General features: G+C 41.6%; 2 protein-coding genes across 2 annotated transcripts in view; one reads left to right on the top strand and one right to left on the bottom strand.

Moving 5' to 3' along the window:
- The window catches only part of LOC126564828 (protein pygopus), a 341,232-nt gene that overhangs the window by 88,746 nt on the left and 231,724 nt on the right, over positions 1-20,762 (top strand). The gene's annotated exons all lie outside the window — the stretch shown is intronic.
- LOC126565780 (uncharacterized) overlaps positions 1-20,762 on the bottom strand; it is a 136,743-nt gene that overhangs the window by 11,890 nt on the left and 104,091 nt on the right. Inside the window, exon 19 of the mRNA XM_050222988.1 lies at positions 8,314-8,708. Within this exon, the coding sequence (XP_050078945.1) occupies positions 8,314-8,708 (395 nt within the window). The remainder of the gene's footprint in view (positions 1-8,313; positions 8,709-20,762) is intronic.

Genomic DNA, 20,762 nt, shown 5'->3' with positions numbered 1-20,762 from the left:
TAATATTGGTATTCTCAGTATAGCTGACTTCAAAAAGGAAAAATTTCCGCCCAACATGTTTGTGCTTATACGATATAGAAATACGTCGAATTGTGCTGCCCTACAGTCACACGCACATATACTACCACACTCCGATGGGGCGAATATTTTTCGATTATCGTAGCCAAACTGCCAAACTGATGCTTTAGCCGGAATTCTTTTCCCGGTCCCGCTTCCAAGGCCCGTACGGGATTGCAGAGTTTACGGCGTTAAGAGGATAGTATCATGGTACATCGGCTAGTACATCATGATTATTATTGTCTTGGTGGGCGGATATTTTACATCCGATTGCTTTTCTTCTACTTTCCCAGTTCCGACATCCTTCGCAATTCAATAAGACGGAACATGTGTACGTGAGGACGGTAGATTCTTTGAATAAGGGAGAAAAAAAAACGATGTACCTTCTTCTTTCTGCTATTTGGATTTCTCTTTAGGTCAAGATATATGGAAACGTGAAGAAAAACAGAACGTACAAAAAAGAATTGGACAGTTCGGGAAGCCAGCACTAAACGATGCATCATCGTCCAGGGGGATTTCACAAACGACTAACTTGCAAGGTTAGACTTTTACCCAGGTTTATTTGAAGACCAATCGGAATACTCAACCGTCACCAGCGGCCGGTGTGACACACACAGATGCACAGTAAGGGTGGGTAGGCTGCGGTTCAGGTCAGTTACCGTTTGTTCATTTGATAGTTGAATACCACAGGAAGGTCAGTTTGGTTTGATTATTTTGTGCTCAGGTCCCGGTCTGATGGCTAGATCCTTTCCCAAGCGTGCTGAGGTGGATAGCCGGGTTTGTCCAGTTTACTATCCTTAGCCATTTCCGGTGTTAGCCATAGACCGTAATCGTTTGACTGTGCGGTTCAGTGGGTTTTGTTTTCAAATGGCAGTTTTGTAAATTGAATTAGATGATTGCACCGTAACTCGGACTAATAGATTGTACAACTTAAGGATTGATTTCACCGATACTCGGGAGCGTTTGTTTTGTTTTTATTAAGCATTGAAGGTAGCAGGTTTAACCGGGAATGGCTTAGAGAAGAATGTTTTTGAATAGAAAATTACGTTTTACGACGACAAGTTTTTTTTTTTAATATATTGTGCCATTACTGATTGCTAATTTGACCTTTTTTTTAAATAATCATCTAAGCATCTGAGGAGACATATCGTTTGATTAAAAGGATTTAAATTAAAAGGCAAATTGATTGCCTGTCATTAATGTGTAGCACTGAAATTTGCTCACATTTAGAAATATAAATTAACGCAAATGTTGTCCCGAACAGACGAACAAATTTTGCGATGATTAATCCTTTCCCAACAAGCACCACAATCAATCCAGTGTCATTTGCAAGCGTCAACAAATCATGATCATTAAAATCAATCGCGGAGCATTTTCTTGGGACTAACCTTCTCCCTGCTCAAAGGTTTGTTAAGCCTAACGAGCTTCGAACGTCGAACGTTGTCTACTCCACACTCCGTTTTTTTGTTGTACTTGCCCAAAGTCACCCACTTCACACGGAAGAGGACAATTTGGGAGGCGATTTGGCAAAATCTCATTCACCGAGCTTCCGTCGGCTTTGCTGTCGTAAATCTCGCTTTATCTGCATGATTGAAAGAAATCGTTTACATCCGAACATTGTTGGAAAAGGTTGCGGTTGTGCCTAGAGGTCATCGTGGGACGGTGGTACAAAGCCGTCGGTTCCATAATCCTTGCCAGCCGATCGGGCCGTGCCATTGGACACGTAAGCAACGGTGGTGCTCTTTTGAGCAGCAGCTGAGCTTGGGTAATGCTTGTATGCCTTCCGGGGAATGGGTATTAAAATCATGTGCTAAGGACATCGGACCGGTGCATGGGGAAGGAGGGGGGGGGGGGGGTGGGTAAGGAGTTTTTCCTAGGGTCCCATTTCTTGGAATCAGGTTGGAACAACTGGGTGATGCTAGAGGATGTTGCTAAGAAAACTTCGAACCCATTCTACCAGCCTACGGTCTGAAGGCTCGTTAAGAAGCTTCAACCCGGAAAGGGAGGTATTGAGCATTGGCCGAAAGTCTTACACACCAACTGGTTGAAAGTTTGCCAATCTGCTGTTGAACCGGATGACCGGATAAGGAAAGGATTTATTTGGCTTTGTGTTGGCTGGCTGGCTGGCTAGCTCGCCTGGCGTATATGCATGCGCCATGTATGTGAGCGATTGTCCTTTATCCGTCCGTTTATACAGTAGTGTGGAGCGGATTTTAATGGGGTTCAGTATCGTCTGGTCACCAGACAACGTCCTGAACCGTCCCGAATGGTATGTTTTCTTCTTTAGGAAGGCAAAAGCGGCCACTGTATGCAAAAGTACGATCGGCAATGCACCCGAGAGTGTGCCTTTCTTGGGCATAAAAGTCTCGTCTCAAGTGTGCCGAGCGATTGCAATCACACTAACGAAGGTAACGAAGCGAAAGAAGCGGAATAACATAAATGCCAAAGAATTGCAGTGTCGAATAACAATGCGCTTCTGGCGGGGAACTGGGCTTCGGTAGCGACATTCCTTTCGAAGATATTGAGCGTACCATCGCAATACTAAACGTACGCCAGTGAAGCTTTCTCGACGGTCAGAACTGGTAGGAAACTTGCAGGATTTGTCTCGCTCCAAGTCTTAAGATCTTCGTTTGGATCTTGCCAAAAGTTTTGATCGTACTTTTTTTTTGTTTCTGTTTTTTTTCCTCTCGAGAAACTATACGCCTTGGCTCGAATATATGGCGTAAAAATGGCAGAAAATTCTTGTCCTATTCTTTGCCAGATACTGGTGTCCAAACAGTGGCTCACGAAAGAACGTCTTCCAAGGGCTTGAAGTTCAACGAACTGGGCGAAGAAAGTTGTTGAAGCAAAACACCGGTCAGTAGAAAATGACACGTCCTCCCAGTGGCCTGTGTCCCAGTTTGTCTTGGAATGAGGGAAGGAAAATATTTTCCGGTACAAAAAGGGAAAAAGAAAGAATACGCTTTTGATGATGTCTATCCCAACAGTGGGTGTAAGTAGCAATAGCAGGTCCAGTCAGTACACCAGCATCACTTCTGTTTTGGCACCCGGTCTAGAAAAGAAACAAAACCAGCAACAAATTAAACTTTATTTTCTGCCCCAGTACGATTGCTGTAACGCTTTGAGATATTCTTATATGTGTTGGTTTGAAGTTGTTAGCAATATGGAATGGTTTCACTAGTGCCACTCGAAATTGGTTCACCAAATCAGACCAGTCTTCACGGTGATTTGTTGTTCAATTGGTTGGAAAGGTTTTTGGGAGCGTTTAGAATGAGCTAGTGCAAATGAATGGGAACGGGAATGTGAAGGATTCTTATTTCGGCGAATCGATGTTTGATCGAGTAATGGAAGGTAATGCTTTTCAATTAATTGCTTGTATGTTTCGGAGGATGTACGTAGCAAAGTGACTCATGGTAGAAGGGAATTTGAAATAAAATTAACCTGTCATATTGATAAAGGTTTAGATGACAAATGAGCAATTAAGGTAGGGAAGATATTTACAATTCCCTCAATTATTTTTATATAAAACCCTGGGCAAATCAGTAAAAGTCAAGTTACTCTGGACATGTAAGAGAGAGGCGGATAGTACTTTTAGATACAAAATACCTCTTTAGTAAAAAGAACAAATTTCGACATTGTTATTCGTTGGTTCGTCTATTTCTTTATTTTACATACATCACATACATGTATTTATCACATAAAAATAAAGATTGTTATCTTGCTAAAATTTAATGCTAATCAAATGAAACTCTTTAAAACTAGCAGAGGCGCTATAATAAGAAAACACAGATTGAATGTTTGACAAAAATAATAAACAAACACAAATAATATGGAAGAATTGTCCAAAGAGCAGTTCTAAAGAATCTTACTTAAGTTCTAAAGGATCTTTCTTAGTTAAATTGTACATGAAGAGGAATTAGGCGCCTAAAGGAAACGGAGGTGATACTTGTAATTTCAGTTCCGATTCCGAAGAAATGCAATTGTCGGTGCCATCGGAATCATTGAAACTGTCCGGAACCGTTTGGAACCGTCCGGAACCGTCGCAACCGTTTGAAACCGAGAGAATGTTTGGAATCGTAGTCGGTCAGTATGAGTAAAAGTGTGGGATTTCTTTCTTTATGATTGGATGATTTTTCTTTCGTTTTCTCCGCCCTTCAATGGCATCATTGTTTCAATAGCACCTTTTTGGTGCAGGAGATGAGTTAATTATTATTGCATAGACGAAATGCAATAATACTGAGGGGTAAAGGCCAAAGGCGGACCTTTCTGCAAGTGGACTGCGCGGCCGCATGGGGCCCCCACCTCGAAAGGGGCTCCGGGCTGAGGGATGCCTCACCGACCAGGGGTGAAGGTACTAATTGCACTTGCAATTGCACAATTGGTGTATCAATGGAAGGTTGTTTAGCTAAGAAGAATAAGCCGCTACAAAAATAGTATTTCATAAACGCCTAAAGCTATGCAATTTGCTTACATCAGTTGCTTCACAGCTTTGTAAACATTTTCGTTACTTCTTCGTTAGGAAAAAAATGCAACAGAATCCGGATAAAACAAGATCTAATATATATACGATGCAAGACATCCTCGATGAATCGATCATCAAATTCAACAATCGATTCATAATAAAGACAACAACGATTACTGTATTCATTTTACTCTATTTAATATATAAGCGTTTTTATAACCTTCACGAATTTTTATCTCATTGTTTGGTTGTTGAGGGCGAGAAACTGGCTTGAATGATGATGAATAGTACTTATCTACTTAATTTATAATACTCATTCTTTGATTAAAACGAAAATAGATAAATGTGCTTCATATATTTAAAAACTTTCTACTTTCAGCTTTCAAGATATTAGTTTGAAAACTCACCCCGGACCCGAAAAAAGTATTCGAAAACAAAAAAACAAACCAAACCCCGACGCAAACCTCAGATTGATTAAATAATAAAATATTAGCATACAGCATAGATTGCTATTATTATCCATTATCATTATTCCAACTACAACCATTAGGCGAGTTTTCGATAACGCTCGAATGGTTATTGCAGCAATGAAATACCGTGCCGAGCAGTCATGGCACAAAATGGGTACATGATGATACGAGTTTACCACGCCACTCCTGGAACAGAACCTACAATAAATAACGACGTTTATTCAATTTTCTCCTTCGACTTGCATTGTGAACACAGTGCAGAGCAGCAGAGCGTTGGGTCTGGATTTTCCTTTTTTTTATTATGTTGTCCGCTACTTAGATTTTCTTCTTGGAATCTTGGAGCAGAGCGTGAGTGTGTGTATGCGTACGTTAGGGCTTGTTTCTTTGCTAAAAGCAGTTTACTCGAATGTGGATAATGACGATCGGGAGAGAAGCGTTCAGGGAAATGGGACGAACGAGATGGTTAAAAGCTATTTTTGTTTTATTTGGTTGATCTGTGGTAGGGTCTGGGTGAAAACATACACGTGCGAAGGCCTGGTTGCACGATTCCAGGGAAATCCGTTTGCTTATTGTTTCTTCGGTTCACCAAAGGCAACCGTGTTGGTTATTTGCTTCACTTGCCTTACCCGCTAGCAAGACCGCGCGTGATGGAAAGCAAAGACGCAAAAGACAGCAAGCAAGTCGGTTTCGGTTTTGAGGTTCATAAATAAATAGATTCTTGTGCGTAGGAGAGAAAATATCCTTGAACCGGGTCCCCGGTGCCAGAATCGAAACGGCTCGAAGATCTGCCTAGTTCTGATGTGTATGCGTGTGTGTGTGTGATATCGATATAATCATTCTAGCAGATCCACCACCGAACACCGGACGGTTCGATGTTCGAAAAAGTTCTCAGGGTAAAAGAAAAATCTTCCCATAAGGTGTATATTCTTACGGTTCGGATCTGGTCTGCAGCAAGCTCAACAAGTCAGGCCCTTGGGGATGGTAGTAGCATGCCACAGCGGAACGAACGGGCGAACCCATCGAAGCTTATCACACTGACACGCCATACACATATCTACATCCGCGACCACCAGGGTTTTTGGGGTTGCAAAGGCGAAACGGTCTGATAGAATGATTTCATCTTCCATCGTCGTTGCGCATCCTTTCTCGTTGGAGCGTTCGATTTTTCTTGTAATCAGATTATCGGAAAGGTTTCCTGTTCGTGTCATCTTTTACTTCACCCGTCAGTTGACCTCAGGGCTAACACTTTTCCGGTTCCTTTCCCGGTTCGGAGTTGTGCCTAGGTGGGTGCTAGGACCCGCGTATGAGCTCATCCGCTGGTCAACGGGCGAAATCCATCGTAGGCCATATGGAAAACAAATTTAATATATTCCATCGAACTGACTGCCTAAGGGTAGGTTGAATCGGGTACGGAGATGGATGAAAAAGGACACACACACACACCCATACACTCTAGCAAAGTTCCAACGCAAACTTTGTCTCAGACGCATAAAGCAGAAGGACTGGGATAATATTCCGTACCGGGATGATGTTCTTCGATTGTCCTTTGTTGACCTAGAGCGAAAGTGTTTGCAGACGTGCGAGCAAATGGGAAAAAATCCCTACCCGGATCGGTTGTCAGGCCTTTGCGTCCCAATGGACGGTTATTATCTGCTTAAAGAGTTAAACGTGTCCCATGGAGGCCTCTGGCATCGATGAATGTTATTTGCATAGGAATGCTATCGATGTGATATTCACGATCTTTAAAGGCTAAACGGGCGTGAGAGCTGAACGTTGGCCTCATGAGAATACACAAATGAGTCTGGAGATTAAATTGGAACACTTTGGTTTTTTGAAGAAGCCTAGGATTTAATAAAATGAGTGAAAGGTTAAAAAATGACGGTATAAATAACTTTGAGTAGTTTTCCGAACTGTAATGAAATGTGCATACATTTAGGGACTTTGCTTAACTGACATTTTAAGGATGTTTTGAGGAACCAATGAAGCAAGAACTGGTACTCTCTTAAGGACTTAATACGCTGCCTAATGTTAGGAGTAAATATTACGAACAGCATTTTTTGTCTAATGGATAAAACAGTTTTTTCTTGGTATGTAAAAATGAATTCACCATAACTATAACCGAGTATGCCCGGGATAAGGCAAAGAATAAGGAACAAATGCTTTATCAATATGATTTTTAAATTTATTCAACACAAGCGGTGTTGACAATACGGCACGGGATCGTCATAATTTATTATACATAAATAAATAAAATAAAAATGAATTCAACTTGAAAAATGAATTCAGAAGAAGAATTATTCTTATGTTGCGCTCACACGCAAAGTTTGGAATTCTGTGACAGAATTTCAAACCAAGTAATAACCCCAACGACGATTTCACCAAAACGAATTTGCCTGAGTTATGCAAGTTGCAAATCATACTGTTCCTCAAGCCAATTATTATTCAAAATTGATAAGTTAGATAAAAAAAAACTACTTATGACGCGTTTTTTCAAAATATTTGTTTGTTTTTTTGGAAAATATTGTTTTGGTATTCAAACCGTAAACATAAAAAACGAAAATTTAAAACAAAAACAAAACTTGCATGCGTCAAAACTTTTACTATAAAATCAGGTCAGTTTTCAAGCTAAAAACAGACAGCTAAAATCTGATTTAGCTAAGTGGATGCCCTTTAACCGAGACATTTTGCTCTCGACCCGTGACGCATTTTCACCGGTATGAAAATGTTACATTAATGGAATGAGTTCGATTCAAATCATTCAATCGGCACCGGAAACAAATAGAAAAAGCCTTTCCACTGAGCCTTGCTTTCTCTAAAGATGGCGTAATGATTTTACTGCTTTCGAAACAAGTACGCGAAGCATCGGCGGATGAAAGGAAATGTTTTTCCAACTTGTTTTGAGAACAGAAATGATGAGGAGTAAAACACAAAACGGCTAAAAAAAGTGCTTCTTTACATCCCCGATGAAACAGTGTACAGCGCACTGCAAAACGTGGCACGAAACGAACGAACGAGTGGACGAATGATAAGCTTACGTTTTGAAGCATCTAGGGAGTAGGTTTTTTTGCGGTCTTTCAAGAGCTTTGCTGTGGAAAGCAAAAAGCATCGATCTGAAGGATACTAAATGCAACAACGAGTTGTACGATGTATCGAATTTCAAGACGTGCATTGAGGTGCGCCGGGTTGTTATAGTAATCAAGACAGAGAGAAAGAGACGGCAGAAGAGCAGAAAAACTCGAACAAACACCAGCCTAACGCAGCAACAACGCCATTACGGTCGGGTATGGGTGCCGTTTGCTAGTATCTAGCTCGAGCTTTACTTACCTGCGCAGGATGGAAGTGTTGTGTTTGTCGTGCTTCCGGGCGAGATAGAGCAGCCGCTTGATGAGGGTGATGAAGAGCAACACGAACAGCACCACAAACAGTGCCTCGATGACGACGAACAGCACAAAACCGAAGGAATCGGACGCATGCCACCAGTGGGCCGGTGATTCGACCATCACGTTGTACACGAGCGGTGTCGAGGTGGCACAGAGTATGGGTAGAAACCAGCTCAGCCCGATGCTGCCCGAGATACCGGTGGCCAGGTTGGTGGCGGCAATCAGTTTGCGACTCGGGCCGTGTAGCTCCGTCGTCACTAGGACGGTGATGGCGACCAGTGTAGAGGTGCTCAGTAGAAGAAACCCGGACAGCAGGGCCATCACCAGTGCGTACCATTCCTGGAATAGAAAGCCGAGAAAAAACATTGAGTGACGGTTTTCTTTCTTCCATGGTGTCATGGTTTGCGGGAATCGTTTCAATTTTCCTACTAGTGTTGCTGTGCAGTTTGCGAAAAGCGCCACAATTTTCTTTTCCTGGTAAAGGAACAAGCGTTTCATCTGTAGCTGTCAGCTTGAGGGACAAGATTGTAGAGCGATTCAATTGCACCGGTACACCGGAACTCCGAGAAAGATTCCCCTAGAAACGCCGAGTGTAGCGTGATATATCATAAGACTTGTACTTCAAAATGGACAACAACTGCGACGCTATTTGTCCCAATTAGTCGGGGCCTTAATATCCGGCCGTGGCACAAAACGTCAATAACTTCCTGCCTTCGTCGTTTCAGACCGTCCTGCCTGACAATGGACACAAGGGGGAGGTACGTCAAATTAGCAGCTCATACATGGCCGGTAATACTCAATTAAATTATTCGTGATAAATGAACTTAATGAACCGCTCACCGGTGGCGTTTGTACGTTTTGTGGTTGGAAGGCATTGATGGACATCGTAAGTATCTCCCAAACAGGTTTCCCGCCGTAGTTCCAAAGTGGAGGGATTAGAACGCTAGTAGCCTGAGAGCAATGGAAGTAAATGCATTGCCCCCTATCGCCTATGTTTTTGCGGGTGCCTATGTCTTTGCGGGAAATGATGTCTTGGAACTGCTTCTTCATAGTGGAGAGCTTGATTACGATGGCAACGTCGTGCCAACCATAAATCAAGCAGACGCATTTTTGCGGTTAAAACAAGATTCCAGAGAATTTGATAGTATTTCATCTGGTACAGGAGAACGCTTGATGTCCTCGCAGTTGTACTCCATCATTCAATGTATAGGAAAAGCGTTTTAAATGATTATTTTAATATTCTTAGAAACAAAAAACAAAAAAACAAAAAAACACGATATTTGATACTTTTCCGATTCTGAATGTTGTGACATTCTTGAAAGCTTTCAATAATTTCTTCGAACCCTGTGAGCGCATCTTTGACCCTAAGATTTGAGTGTTAGTTCTACATTCACGAGCCCTTTTCTGGCGTACCGTATTTCCTTCGGGCAACACTTTGAAGCGTTCGAACTCTTGGAATTGGTTATCAATCAAGTGCAAATGAAATTTATTGGCCCTTTCGTACAATGTAACGGAGGCTTCCAGATCCAGTACACCGCAATCGCTGAAAAGCCCTTCCACCATCGAACAGGTCCACCTGTTCGACCGATCATTTTGTGGAAAGCAAATGGGAGCTCACGAGTGGATCCGCCTAGGTTCGCACGTTTCTGGTTCATGAAAGTTCTGGTTTCCAGAGCGTGCGGGACTGCTGCTGTGGAATCGGTCACAACGGGATGAGGAAGTGATTTGAAAAATGGGAAAACTTTTCCCTGTTGGTTTGATATGTGGGTTGAGGGTTTTTTGTGAAGGGTTTGGACGATGTTTTATGACACAAATTGAGTGAAAATGGAAAAATTATCAGTAGAATAAATGGTACATGGACGTTGAGGGATAGCAGGATCGATGTGCGGGTGTCGAATTACTTGGCACGGCATTAGGTAGGCGGACAGCGGTGTAAAATTAACATATAAATTGGGCAATTTAATTGTGTGATAATGGACAGTTATCATGTTGCCTTAAAAAATGGGCGACACGTGAGCTTAGCAATATTTATAAATTGCCAAATGATACACCAAGGTGTCCGGTAAGTCATGCCCCTGGCATCGAGTGTTTTATGTGACAAGGAGCAGTGTTTTTTTATTGTTTGCCTCTCAGGCAGAAGTATTCTGGCATACAGATCAACATTTCTTTTTACCTTGCAGTGGAGAATATAATCGTGATTGCAAAAGAGAATAAAACACATAGCAGTGCAGTAGCATAAAGCCTGGAGCCACATGGGGTTCAGTTTTTCGAAATTCATAAGCAATATTTGTCAGCTGGTGCATGTTCTCCGTGCTGCTTATTCTACCGTTCTACCCCTTTTTTCATGCGTTCTGTGTGCTTTTGCTTCGTCGCTTTTCTTTCACTCGTGAGCATAAAAATGCTTCACAAATCGGTTGCACAATAGCAGACGCTACGCTGCAGCAGCACGGGCGATCACAAAGGATCATCCAAATATAAAGATGATGATAACGACGAGATGAGATGTCACAAGCCGGAATGTAGTGAGTGGCGTGGCAGGGTTAAAAAAACTGACTGACTAAAATCGAAAGAATAACACTTTGCCTTTAGTTTGTGCTTTTTCTAGCTTTGCCGTGCTATGCTGACAGTGAGGTGACGTGTGCAGGAAGCACGTTTCATTTCTAGCGACACAAAGAAATGCATGAAGAAGTAAGGAACAATCGCTCAAAACTACAAATGCTACATTGGGCAAAAGAAATAAATCGAAACGGAAATGAAAACAACGCTTTGCAACTGTACGGAAAAGCACGAAAACGTGCTTTGCGTGCCTTTTCTATATTGGGGTGGTGAAAACTGAGCGGTGTGAAGTGAAAAGGAGCGGAGTATAGTAAATGATGATATGGTCACATCACGCTTGAACACCCTGGACGGCGAGTTGGGAAAAATAAAAGGCTAGATAAAAACTGCATAAACAAAATGCAAAGAAAAACTATTCAAACTCATGAAAAGAGATCAAATGTCTTGGTAAATGAGAGGCATGAAAAACATTAACACCAATTGCACCAGGAGAGTAACTGGGCAGTTTTTACCAAAATTATCCATTGTAAATTTTTATTTTTCCGAGTATTACCGAGCGATGTCGAGCGATTTTAAATTAAAAGCTTCATATCGTATAACGAAAACATGGGCCAGTTGGCCTGATCATCAGCCATAGGTAGCAAAAAGAGAATTTATTTATTTTATCAATGCATTCGTTATCTATGCCAAGAATTTTTGTGAGTAAATCTTTTCAAATTGGTCTAGAAACTCGCGATTGGACGAAAATGATGGAACGTACAGGTAAGCATACATCCGAACCAACAGAATCCATATTGCTTAATTTTCTCCAGCACTTCTAGTAGATGACGCAACGACTTCGCTATCTTTGTGGTACTCTTCTAGACAGGTGGCATCTTTTTGGAGGCTCATTTCACTACTAATCCTGCTGGTAACTGCCAGTTCGGAAGAAAATAAATCGGACGTGAGATCATTTCCACTAATTGTGAACCACAGTTTATGTCGAATGCTCTGACGTACAGATTAAAGCTTCCAATCTATAGACTTTTCCCTGCTGAAGATGTGCCATATCTAGTAAACACGATGTGTGACACAATGACTGACGTTACTTAAGGCTCGAATTGAACAACTGGTACGAACAAACTATAGCACAAAGTGCTTACAAAGTTTTCGTCGTACTTCTCCATGACTTATCGACCTATCGTGGCATGGGCCACGCTGGTCATCGAATGACCACATAGTTGGGTAATCAATCCTCACTACGGGGGTACGGTGGTTGGATTGGGGTTGGATTTGAACAACCGTCCTGCCGTAAGAAATTGAGCATTGCTGTCATCTCCAACCATTGGTAGAACGGGTGCAACCTTTAATATTGCCAGTTTGTTGTCAACAATTATACGATGACATTAATTGATGACTGATAACGTATGCAACGTTATTTTGAAAACCCAAACATTGTGAATTTTAACCTTTGAAAAATTCTGTCCTTCGTTATAAGAGTCTATAGAGTGAAGGAGTCTAGAAGACGAGGCTTTGAATGGCTTGATTGTTCACCAGGAAACCCAGTCCAAAATGATAGTCAAACAATGATGCTGCACAAATAAAGAGACCAAGTGCCAATGCAACACAATTGGTAAGCAAGTGATCCACCTAGGACGTTCTTACACCATTCCAGTCGCTTGTAGTTGCTTACAGCGACAACAGTGGTTCGGTGTCAACATCTGGTAGTCGGTACATCCTTTGGCCTTATTGTGATTCTGGTGGTTTCCTTATTTGCCTCACCATTCAACCAATCCACATCCAACATCCACCATCCTTGAATCCTTGCATGAAACAATGACACTGGATACCTGGGTGGATACCTTAGCAGTGTCGGTTGGTGGATAATAAATTAAGTGGAATTTATTGAAGGAATGCATGGGAGCAAACTAGCAACCGAGTGTCTCAGCTGTGGCAAAGGCATCGGTGAGTAATGTGCTGCAGAGGAAGAAATTGACGATTGGTTTATGATGCATGTGCATGTGGTGCAGTGCCGAGCTTGTTGTAAAGCCGTTACGAGGTGAATAGGAAGATTTGCGGCGAGTGCCTTAGTAAATGATCAAGAGGATGCTTGGTATAGTTTTGTAACACTATGAAGAAGGAGTAGAGAATTTATGTGGCACGCAATGCAATTTGTAACTGTATCTTTTTGTGATGTGTTAATAATGGCTTTCCAAAGAGTTTTTAATTAGATTTTACGATTTATGAAAAGATTAATATTGATATTATTTATGGTGTAATATACATTTAGATCGGATTTTCTCTTGACTTTAACAGTAGTACAATCAGTACCACTTTAAATTACAGAACATTTCAAAAGCTCAAGTTTTGAGTTTAGTTTTTATAAAGCATTACACGTCCTCAATAATTTCCATACCAATGAACGAGTTCAAAATTATGAAACATGCATCGTAAATCGATCCGCAAACCAAAGCGTCCCATTGAGAGAAGCTGGCATCATTAATTTGCATTCACAGCATAAAATACAGGTCCTCAAGAAGCGTAAATGTGCAATTGAGTCTGGAATTTGTCCAATATTAAATTTTCATCGAAGTCAATTTAATGTGCCAGAAGCACGGAACAGAACCTCACGGACAACGGTGTACTTCCTTCGGAAGGTATTCGTTGCACGCTCGACTTAGCATGTCAACGGCACGCACAAACACACCGAACCAACGATCGATTTATTGACTGCAACGGCACTTGAACCGTGACTTCAACCGAGACGTAAGTAATTGACTTTCAATCACATTTATGCAAGCCACGCGCCAGCGCAACCCCTTAAATGGATAGCGAAATATGATGAGCATGCACAACAGCAGATCCACTAGCACACGTGAAGGCTTTAATTTATTTAACCCAATCCTCTCCGGCGGTCTCCGGCGGGAAGATAACACGTTGCTTAGTCCATCATTGCTTCAGGTAGTTTTTGGGCAACCGCTATCTATGGACAGTTAGTATCAGCTGCCTGTTCGGTAGGGTGACATATTAAATAAGGTTAATTACCCGTATGAGCGACAGTCTGTTGACGTGTGTTGACCGGTGTCGTAGGCGAATCCTTTTGCCCAAAGTGCGAGCAATGACCCAAAGACTCACAGTCAAAATGGAGCCGGAACTTAGCACACGGTCATAAATGGGTGGGTGGTTCGGGTGGATTTGTGTGCTTTTTGATGGCTTTATCATTAGAGACAGGATCTTGACAGCTGTATCGCGATGATTAAGACGTCTTGGTGTGCAAAACGAGAGAGCGTAGATAACACGGTCAAACAGTCAGACAGTTAACTAATTTCCTGTAGCTTTTACGGATTATCCATTTCCGTGCCGGTCGGTAATTGATAGTATTTTGATTGTAAATTACTGGGTGACTTGTAGTAGTGAATTATTTTGCGAATCGACAACTTGAAATATATGATTGTCCGAATGTTCAAATTTGCGAAGCGAAGTAGAATTGAAGATTTCGATTATTTTGAGTGATTACTAATGCATATTTCAACTTTATTTCTTTATTTTTTTTGTAGATCTTTTGATATTTTATGTCGGAGTATGGTGCCCTTTCACGACTCGGAGAAGGAAATGTCTCCCAGCTAAGATGACAGGTGTAATTTACTTCTTTTCATTCGTTTCATATAAAAAAAGTCCCAATTTGATTTTGTTTTTGAGAATTTTGAGACAATAGTTTTTAATAAGAAATCATTGCATGATCGGTTTGATGATAATGCTGACAGCGGCGCCGATCCTTCAGACGGTAGGACAGGGTTTAAGTTCCATTCGAACCGTTCCCCAGTAATAAAGACAGCTAAGTGGTATCAAACAGGTGTCGTAAGCCATTCGATGACAGGCGTGACGTTGGAGGTTCGCTAAGCCAAGAATAAGAAGATCATTACAGATGAAACTTGTATAAGCATCAATAAATGGCTCTTTAGATTCTGAGTCATTTTTCAAGTCAAGGGCAGGTTTTTTACAAGGGTTGTGAAAACTTTTTGTGAGACATTTATTTAAAGCATTCATTACAAAGATAATTTTTTTCCGGCAAAACTAGTCCAAATTTACATAACTGTAGCTAACAAATAATCGAGTGTCGCAAGTCCAAAAATATGGGCAGAACAAATAAGAAATGGAATGAAACACCAAATCATCACGATTCATTGAAAAGCGAAAACACTTTAAATTTGAGCTGTTTTTACAATAAAAAAGGAAAATAAATTATTCATCGAACAATAGGTGACAGATAAACAATACACGAAAAATAAAGGAACATGACACAAAAATGGAAACAAAGCCCAAAGTTAGACAACACGAACAAGGACAGTTAAAATGATTTCAATTTAACTAACTCAAATATGCAATCGACTAACCCGTTTCATTGGCCAGCGAGAAAAGTGGCCAACTGCATCCTTTTATTTCGCGTTTATCACACGGTTGGAGGTGTGCGTGCAACAGGCTTAAATGCCATCACCGAGGTGGAACAGCAGCATAAATTATGCTCGTACGTTATTTATTTATAAATGCGTGAAACATCATCCGTTATCCGTCCCGTTTCCGGACCCTTCCGACTCAACCCTTGCTATCGTTTTCCCAAAAGGGAGGAAAAATTGTCATTTTGGTAGGCATCGTTCGATAAAACAGGATGAGGTTCTTTGCCTTTTTGCATACGGCATGTACCTTTGACAGTAAGCATGCGTTCGTTTGCGCTACAGTATAATGGCCGATAGTCAAGTGTTGTGGCTGTGTTTGTGTCTTTCGTGTGCGTGGGGAATATAGCGCGCGAGCAAAACGGCTCCAGAGATGGATGGTTTTCTGCTGATCTGCGAATAATCTCGTCCAGTTTTGCCCGTCCACTTCAGCACGGCTCGAGGGGAGATGCAAACGAGACACTCGGGAAGGCATAAACTGCACACTGTAACGCTTTTTGCGCCGGTTTCGCTAGTTATCTAACGTCGCCGGATAACTCGATATGGCACGGATTTTCTGCAAGTACGAACATTTCGAGACCCGTGGCCATTGGGCTGCTTTGCACTCTTTCCACTTTACAAGCTTTACCTTTGCGCCGCTTACATGGGGACCACTTGTAAATATGTGCGTGTATGTGTATGTTCATGTGCGTTTTTATGATTACTTTGCCTCTACTGGAAAGTGCCTGGCTGTGCATTTTCGCCGGTCGGAAACAGATCAGTGCGTTGAAAATCGATCGAACGATTCCGCTTTGACCGTTTGCTGCGGTGAGATAATGCACCACCGGTGATGCATGTGCGAAACGTTATGAGCATTTCCGACGCATTCCAGTGCAGCGAAGTGGAAAACGTTCCAATGACCGTGGCTGGTCATCATCATTACATGCACGCAAGAGCATTTATACGACTAGGCAGGAATTTTTTTTTAATTGTTCAACGTGCGCAAGTGAATAAAAACTGAAGTAAAAGGAAGGGGTTTTCTCAATTGTTACGTGAGTGCACACAAATAATTGCACTTTATTTTAATAACGCCGCTCGTTCAATTCATATTTTTGAAGCGTTTATTATAACAAATATTCTGGTTTTCTAATTTTACGCAATCGATAACATGGAAATTCCATAATTGCTCTCTTTTATAATTTATTTCCCATTTAATACTGCGAAGCGCCTATTGCACTGGCATACTAAAAAGTTTACCTAGAACGTGTATTTAGGTCATGATGGTTATCGCACCAATATCACAAAATAAATGCACAGTTGATTTATGTTAAAACACAGACACGAGTTTTAGTTTGCCCCACACTTAACAAAATTGCACTGCTTAAATAGGTATACCAACCATCCGACCGTAAGTGCAGTTGGCACACTTGTTGACTTTTGAACGCATTCATTCAAGGAAAATGGTGCTTGCTTTAGTGTGACGCGATCCGAACTGCATGAGTTTGCAATTTATGGCAATTCAATGGAACAGCACATGTGTGCACGTGTGCCTGTGTGTGCGTGCTCTTTGCACACCCGGTGCATTTAGCGCGAAACGATGCATTATCCTTCCGGTAGCGACAAATGTCACGGAATCCTTGACACGGAAGTTTCGTACACTAGACACCCGGAGCGTGCTGAGTGGAAGTGTGAACGCATTCATTTCCTAGCGATTATGGATGTTTAACAGCACACCATGGGAAGGTTTTTCTGGGGCAGAGTGCGGATTGTGCGGATGACTTTGCGAATTAGTTGTAGTATGCTCCACTGCTCGGGGAAAATGTTCCACGACCATTGTCAGGGAAGTTATTGCTACTGTTTCAAATCGAGCGAAAGGAGCAACCGTAGCTGTAATCTAACTTTAATTATCTTCGGCGAATGCTTGTGCGAGCTGCAAGTGAAAGGGATTAGAAGTACCGTAAGCATGAAGCATGAGAAATTGTATTAAATAGATTGCATTAGAGTGGTTGAGTTCGCCAAAAATGGTGAGGAAAATTTAATCTAGTTATAAAGAACACATCTTTTAGGAAGATTTTTGTTAACGTTCAAAGGCAACAATAAATTTAGTTAGGTTAAACCCACAGATTTTAGCAAAATTGAAACTAATTTACTTGAATGCGCTTTACGATGGAGACGCCTGGTAGTTTTCATCGATAGAAAAAAGAAACGCTTCAAATTCCTACGCACTAAACGCTCTGATTGTGGTAGTAATTAAAAACTCATACAAATGACAGAATGTGTCCACAAGCATTCGCCTCCAATATTGATAGCAAACGGAGCGTGACGTTAAATGAAGAGAGAAGACTCTCGACCCGGAACACACTGGTGGGTTGACGGTTCATGGACCAAACCCAATCTCACTCTCGTCGTGTCAATATCTTTGACTTTCGGCTTGTGGGTGATTTCAGATTTCACATTAAGGGGGCACAATTTTCGCCCAGACAACGCAAAGGTTGAATGATCGTTCGAGGTCATTCACGTTAAAGAGTTTCTGCTCGATTTGCTGTCACGGTTGGTGTGTTGCGGATAATCACGGCCAGTCTGTGGCTGTACCGATGGCTTTTTCGCCGGAATGTGTGTGACAGTTTCCAAAAAAGAGAAAGTGACAGCTATAAGGAAAAGAATGGAAAGAATACACAGATGGTAAAGATCCGCAAAGGACCGGATTCGATGGTGGTGATGCGGGATTTATTTTTTTAAAGTGAAAACTTTGAAAGTCTAATTGAATTACGGAAATTCTTGGATGCTGAAAGTGGAAAAGTTTTCCATCCCGGTTTGATTCTATTTCGTCCAAACGAACGTAGTATGTACGTCCATTGCGGTGTGGAAGAAATTAATCGACAAACAGTGGCCGGCTTTGGGGTGGTTAGTCTGAAAGGGTGCTTTCGAATAGTAAGAAAATCTTTGTATTAAAGGTTAATATCTTAATCAAGGTGTAGTTTTGGGTTTGCAGCGTTGCTTATAGCGTTGCTAGTCTTTACAAAAAAGGACTGGTTATAGAAACCAGTGCAAATCGTTTCCCCGTACACAGGAATGGTAATACGGACAACACTATCTCAAAGTAATCGATTTTTATTACGACTTGCACCTAAAAAATGTATGCGTTCTAGCTAAACGCTCATTAATCGTTTTAAGTGGCAGCCTGTAGTAAGAATAAAACTTTATACCTACAATTTAAATAGTACTTTTCAAATATTTCGTATAAAATGTGTAATAGTTCAGAATGATTGAGAGGTATTGCCATATTTCATGTCATGGCGAATCGTAACCCGTATAAAACTATAAGTATTTAACTATTAATTCCTCTTGAACACTAAAACTCACTCATCCAAGCAAATTTCTCAGAAGTAAAAACCTTTCTGATTTGCAATTTCATCACGAGAAGTATTTTCTCTACATTTTTTCTACATCTCCAACCTGTAGCATCAATCTTAACAGGAAGGTGAAGTGTGTTTTCGTCTCAGCTCTTCGACAGAAGCAAGAAAAGAAAACCCACTCATAGCACTTCGCAACACTTCGACAGTAAAATTGCTACTGCCGTCGACATTGTCTCACTTTGTCCTGTTTACACATGATTCCGTTTGCTTCGAGAGAGGCACAGCAACACCTTCTTGAATGAATGGCCTCTTCAAAAGACGCTCCTATCCGTTCGCAGAGTAATCGCTTGAAAAAGGCTCGCCACAACAGAAGCAAAACGACTATGCCGAGATTCTCCGGAGCTCGGACAAGCGTGCCGGCCCGGCCCAGGTAGGTAGGTGCCGGGGTTTGCTCCGATGATAAGTGAATTGTTTCGCTTAATTGATTGTAATTTGCTCTAGCAGACGTACAGTCGTTCCACTCGAGTGGGAGTGCGGATAGTGCACTCGAGAGCAGTGTTTTACTTGAGCGCTAAAGAGTGGGCAAAAAGTGTGCTCGGCAAAGCAGGACATTAAACGGTGCGCTGACACAGTCTCAACAAGAACCAGCAAACATGTTTATTAACGAGGCTAAACGGAACTAACTAAACATCGTCTTTCCCTTCCCAGCCACGGGAGCTTAAGGCCCAACACACCCTGTTATCCAGAAGGGTAAGGAAAACAGCTGTCAAACTAATTCCGTGCATGAAATAATGCATGCGCGCTGCTGCAGATGCAGTTTCGTTTTTGTCGTCCTGCCAACCGGGGCGCCACGCGGGGACGACTCGAGCACATGAGCAATGGCACTTCAACAGCACACGCCGTCGAAGTTTAGCTTTCGGAGGCAATCCCGATCCGGTGCTGCATTTTGCACATGTGCGACAGACAGACGGAGAGGCCTCGTTGCGGTGCAATAACGACGATAACAAAGTTTCTCGTTATTTATAAGCATTTTATTAAACGCCAGCCCGTGGTGAGCTCGGGGACCGTTTATGAGAAAGTCCAACCAGCTCAGTGGCACGTTTCTCAGGGACCGAAGCGGTTGAGAATAGCAAGCCAATGAAGGAGGGATGGAGCATAAATTGCACCATCAGCACATGAGAACACCGACGCAACGTTTCAACCGGCAAGAAAACGCTTCCATGGGAAAACGGTGGAAGAAAGTTTATGGGAAGCAAGATTTTGCTGCAACGAAATGTAATCATCAACCAGAGAAGCTTAAGCTGAGCAATGGGGATCGATCGCAGATGACAGTTTTGTACTGCCATCCCTTTCGGAACGATTCGATGCGTTACATTTATTTGAAGACAGTTAAACAAATTGCAAATGCGTTCAAAATGGATTTCGATCATCGTGTGTGTTTCTATGCATTACGGAGAAATCTGTTAACTTATTACTTTTTCCAGGCAAGCTGGAAAGTACGGCACGATGTTTTACTCATGGTGGTGCTAGTGGAAGTAATGCTACGGTAATATGAGTTTTTAACGCACGCATCGTTATTTCTTTTATCAGAAAAATAAACCTTTCTCTGCAACTCAGAATATACAATATATGTAATAGGAATAGTTTAATTGATCTTTTTGACGAGTATAATAATGAATGATTATTACCTAACAAACTCCAAATAACACAAAAAACACTCAGAATAACAAATTAACAATCGTTACGATGTCAATATCTTTCGATCGTTACGATCAGAACTAGAACTCACCGAAATTTGTAATATTCATTGACATTTACCCTTGGTGTTTTGCAAATTCCATACCTTAAGGCGTAATGGGGTGTATTTTTATCCTTTGCGGCCATTTACGGACAACGGACTGGATGGGATTTGAGCTCCAGTTCGGCCATTGTCGCCTCTACCGCAGGGTACTTTTAATCAATTTAATTGCCTTTTCTTTTAATTCTCTAAAATGTATTGATATAAGAAACGGATATGGACAGCTGCAAATGCCGGATATATCTCTGTCCGTCAGCTGTACAGCTTGTTCCGA

This window comes from Anopheles maculipalpis, chromosome 3RL (assembly GCF_943734695.1).
Source record: "Anopheles maculipalpis chromosome 3RL, idAnoMacuDA_375_x, whole genome shotgun sequence".
Lineage (NCBI taxonomy): Eukaryota > Metazoa > Arthropoda > Insecta > Diptera > Culicidae > Anopheles > Anopheles maculipalpis.
The sequence above is the reverse complement of the archived record's forward strand: the minus strand, read 5'-3'. Positions and strand labels throughout refer to the sequence as shown.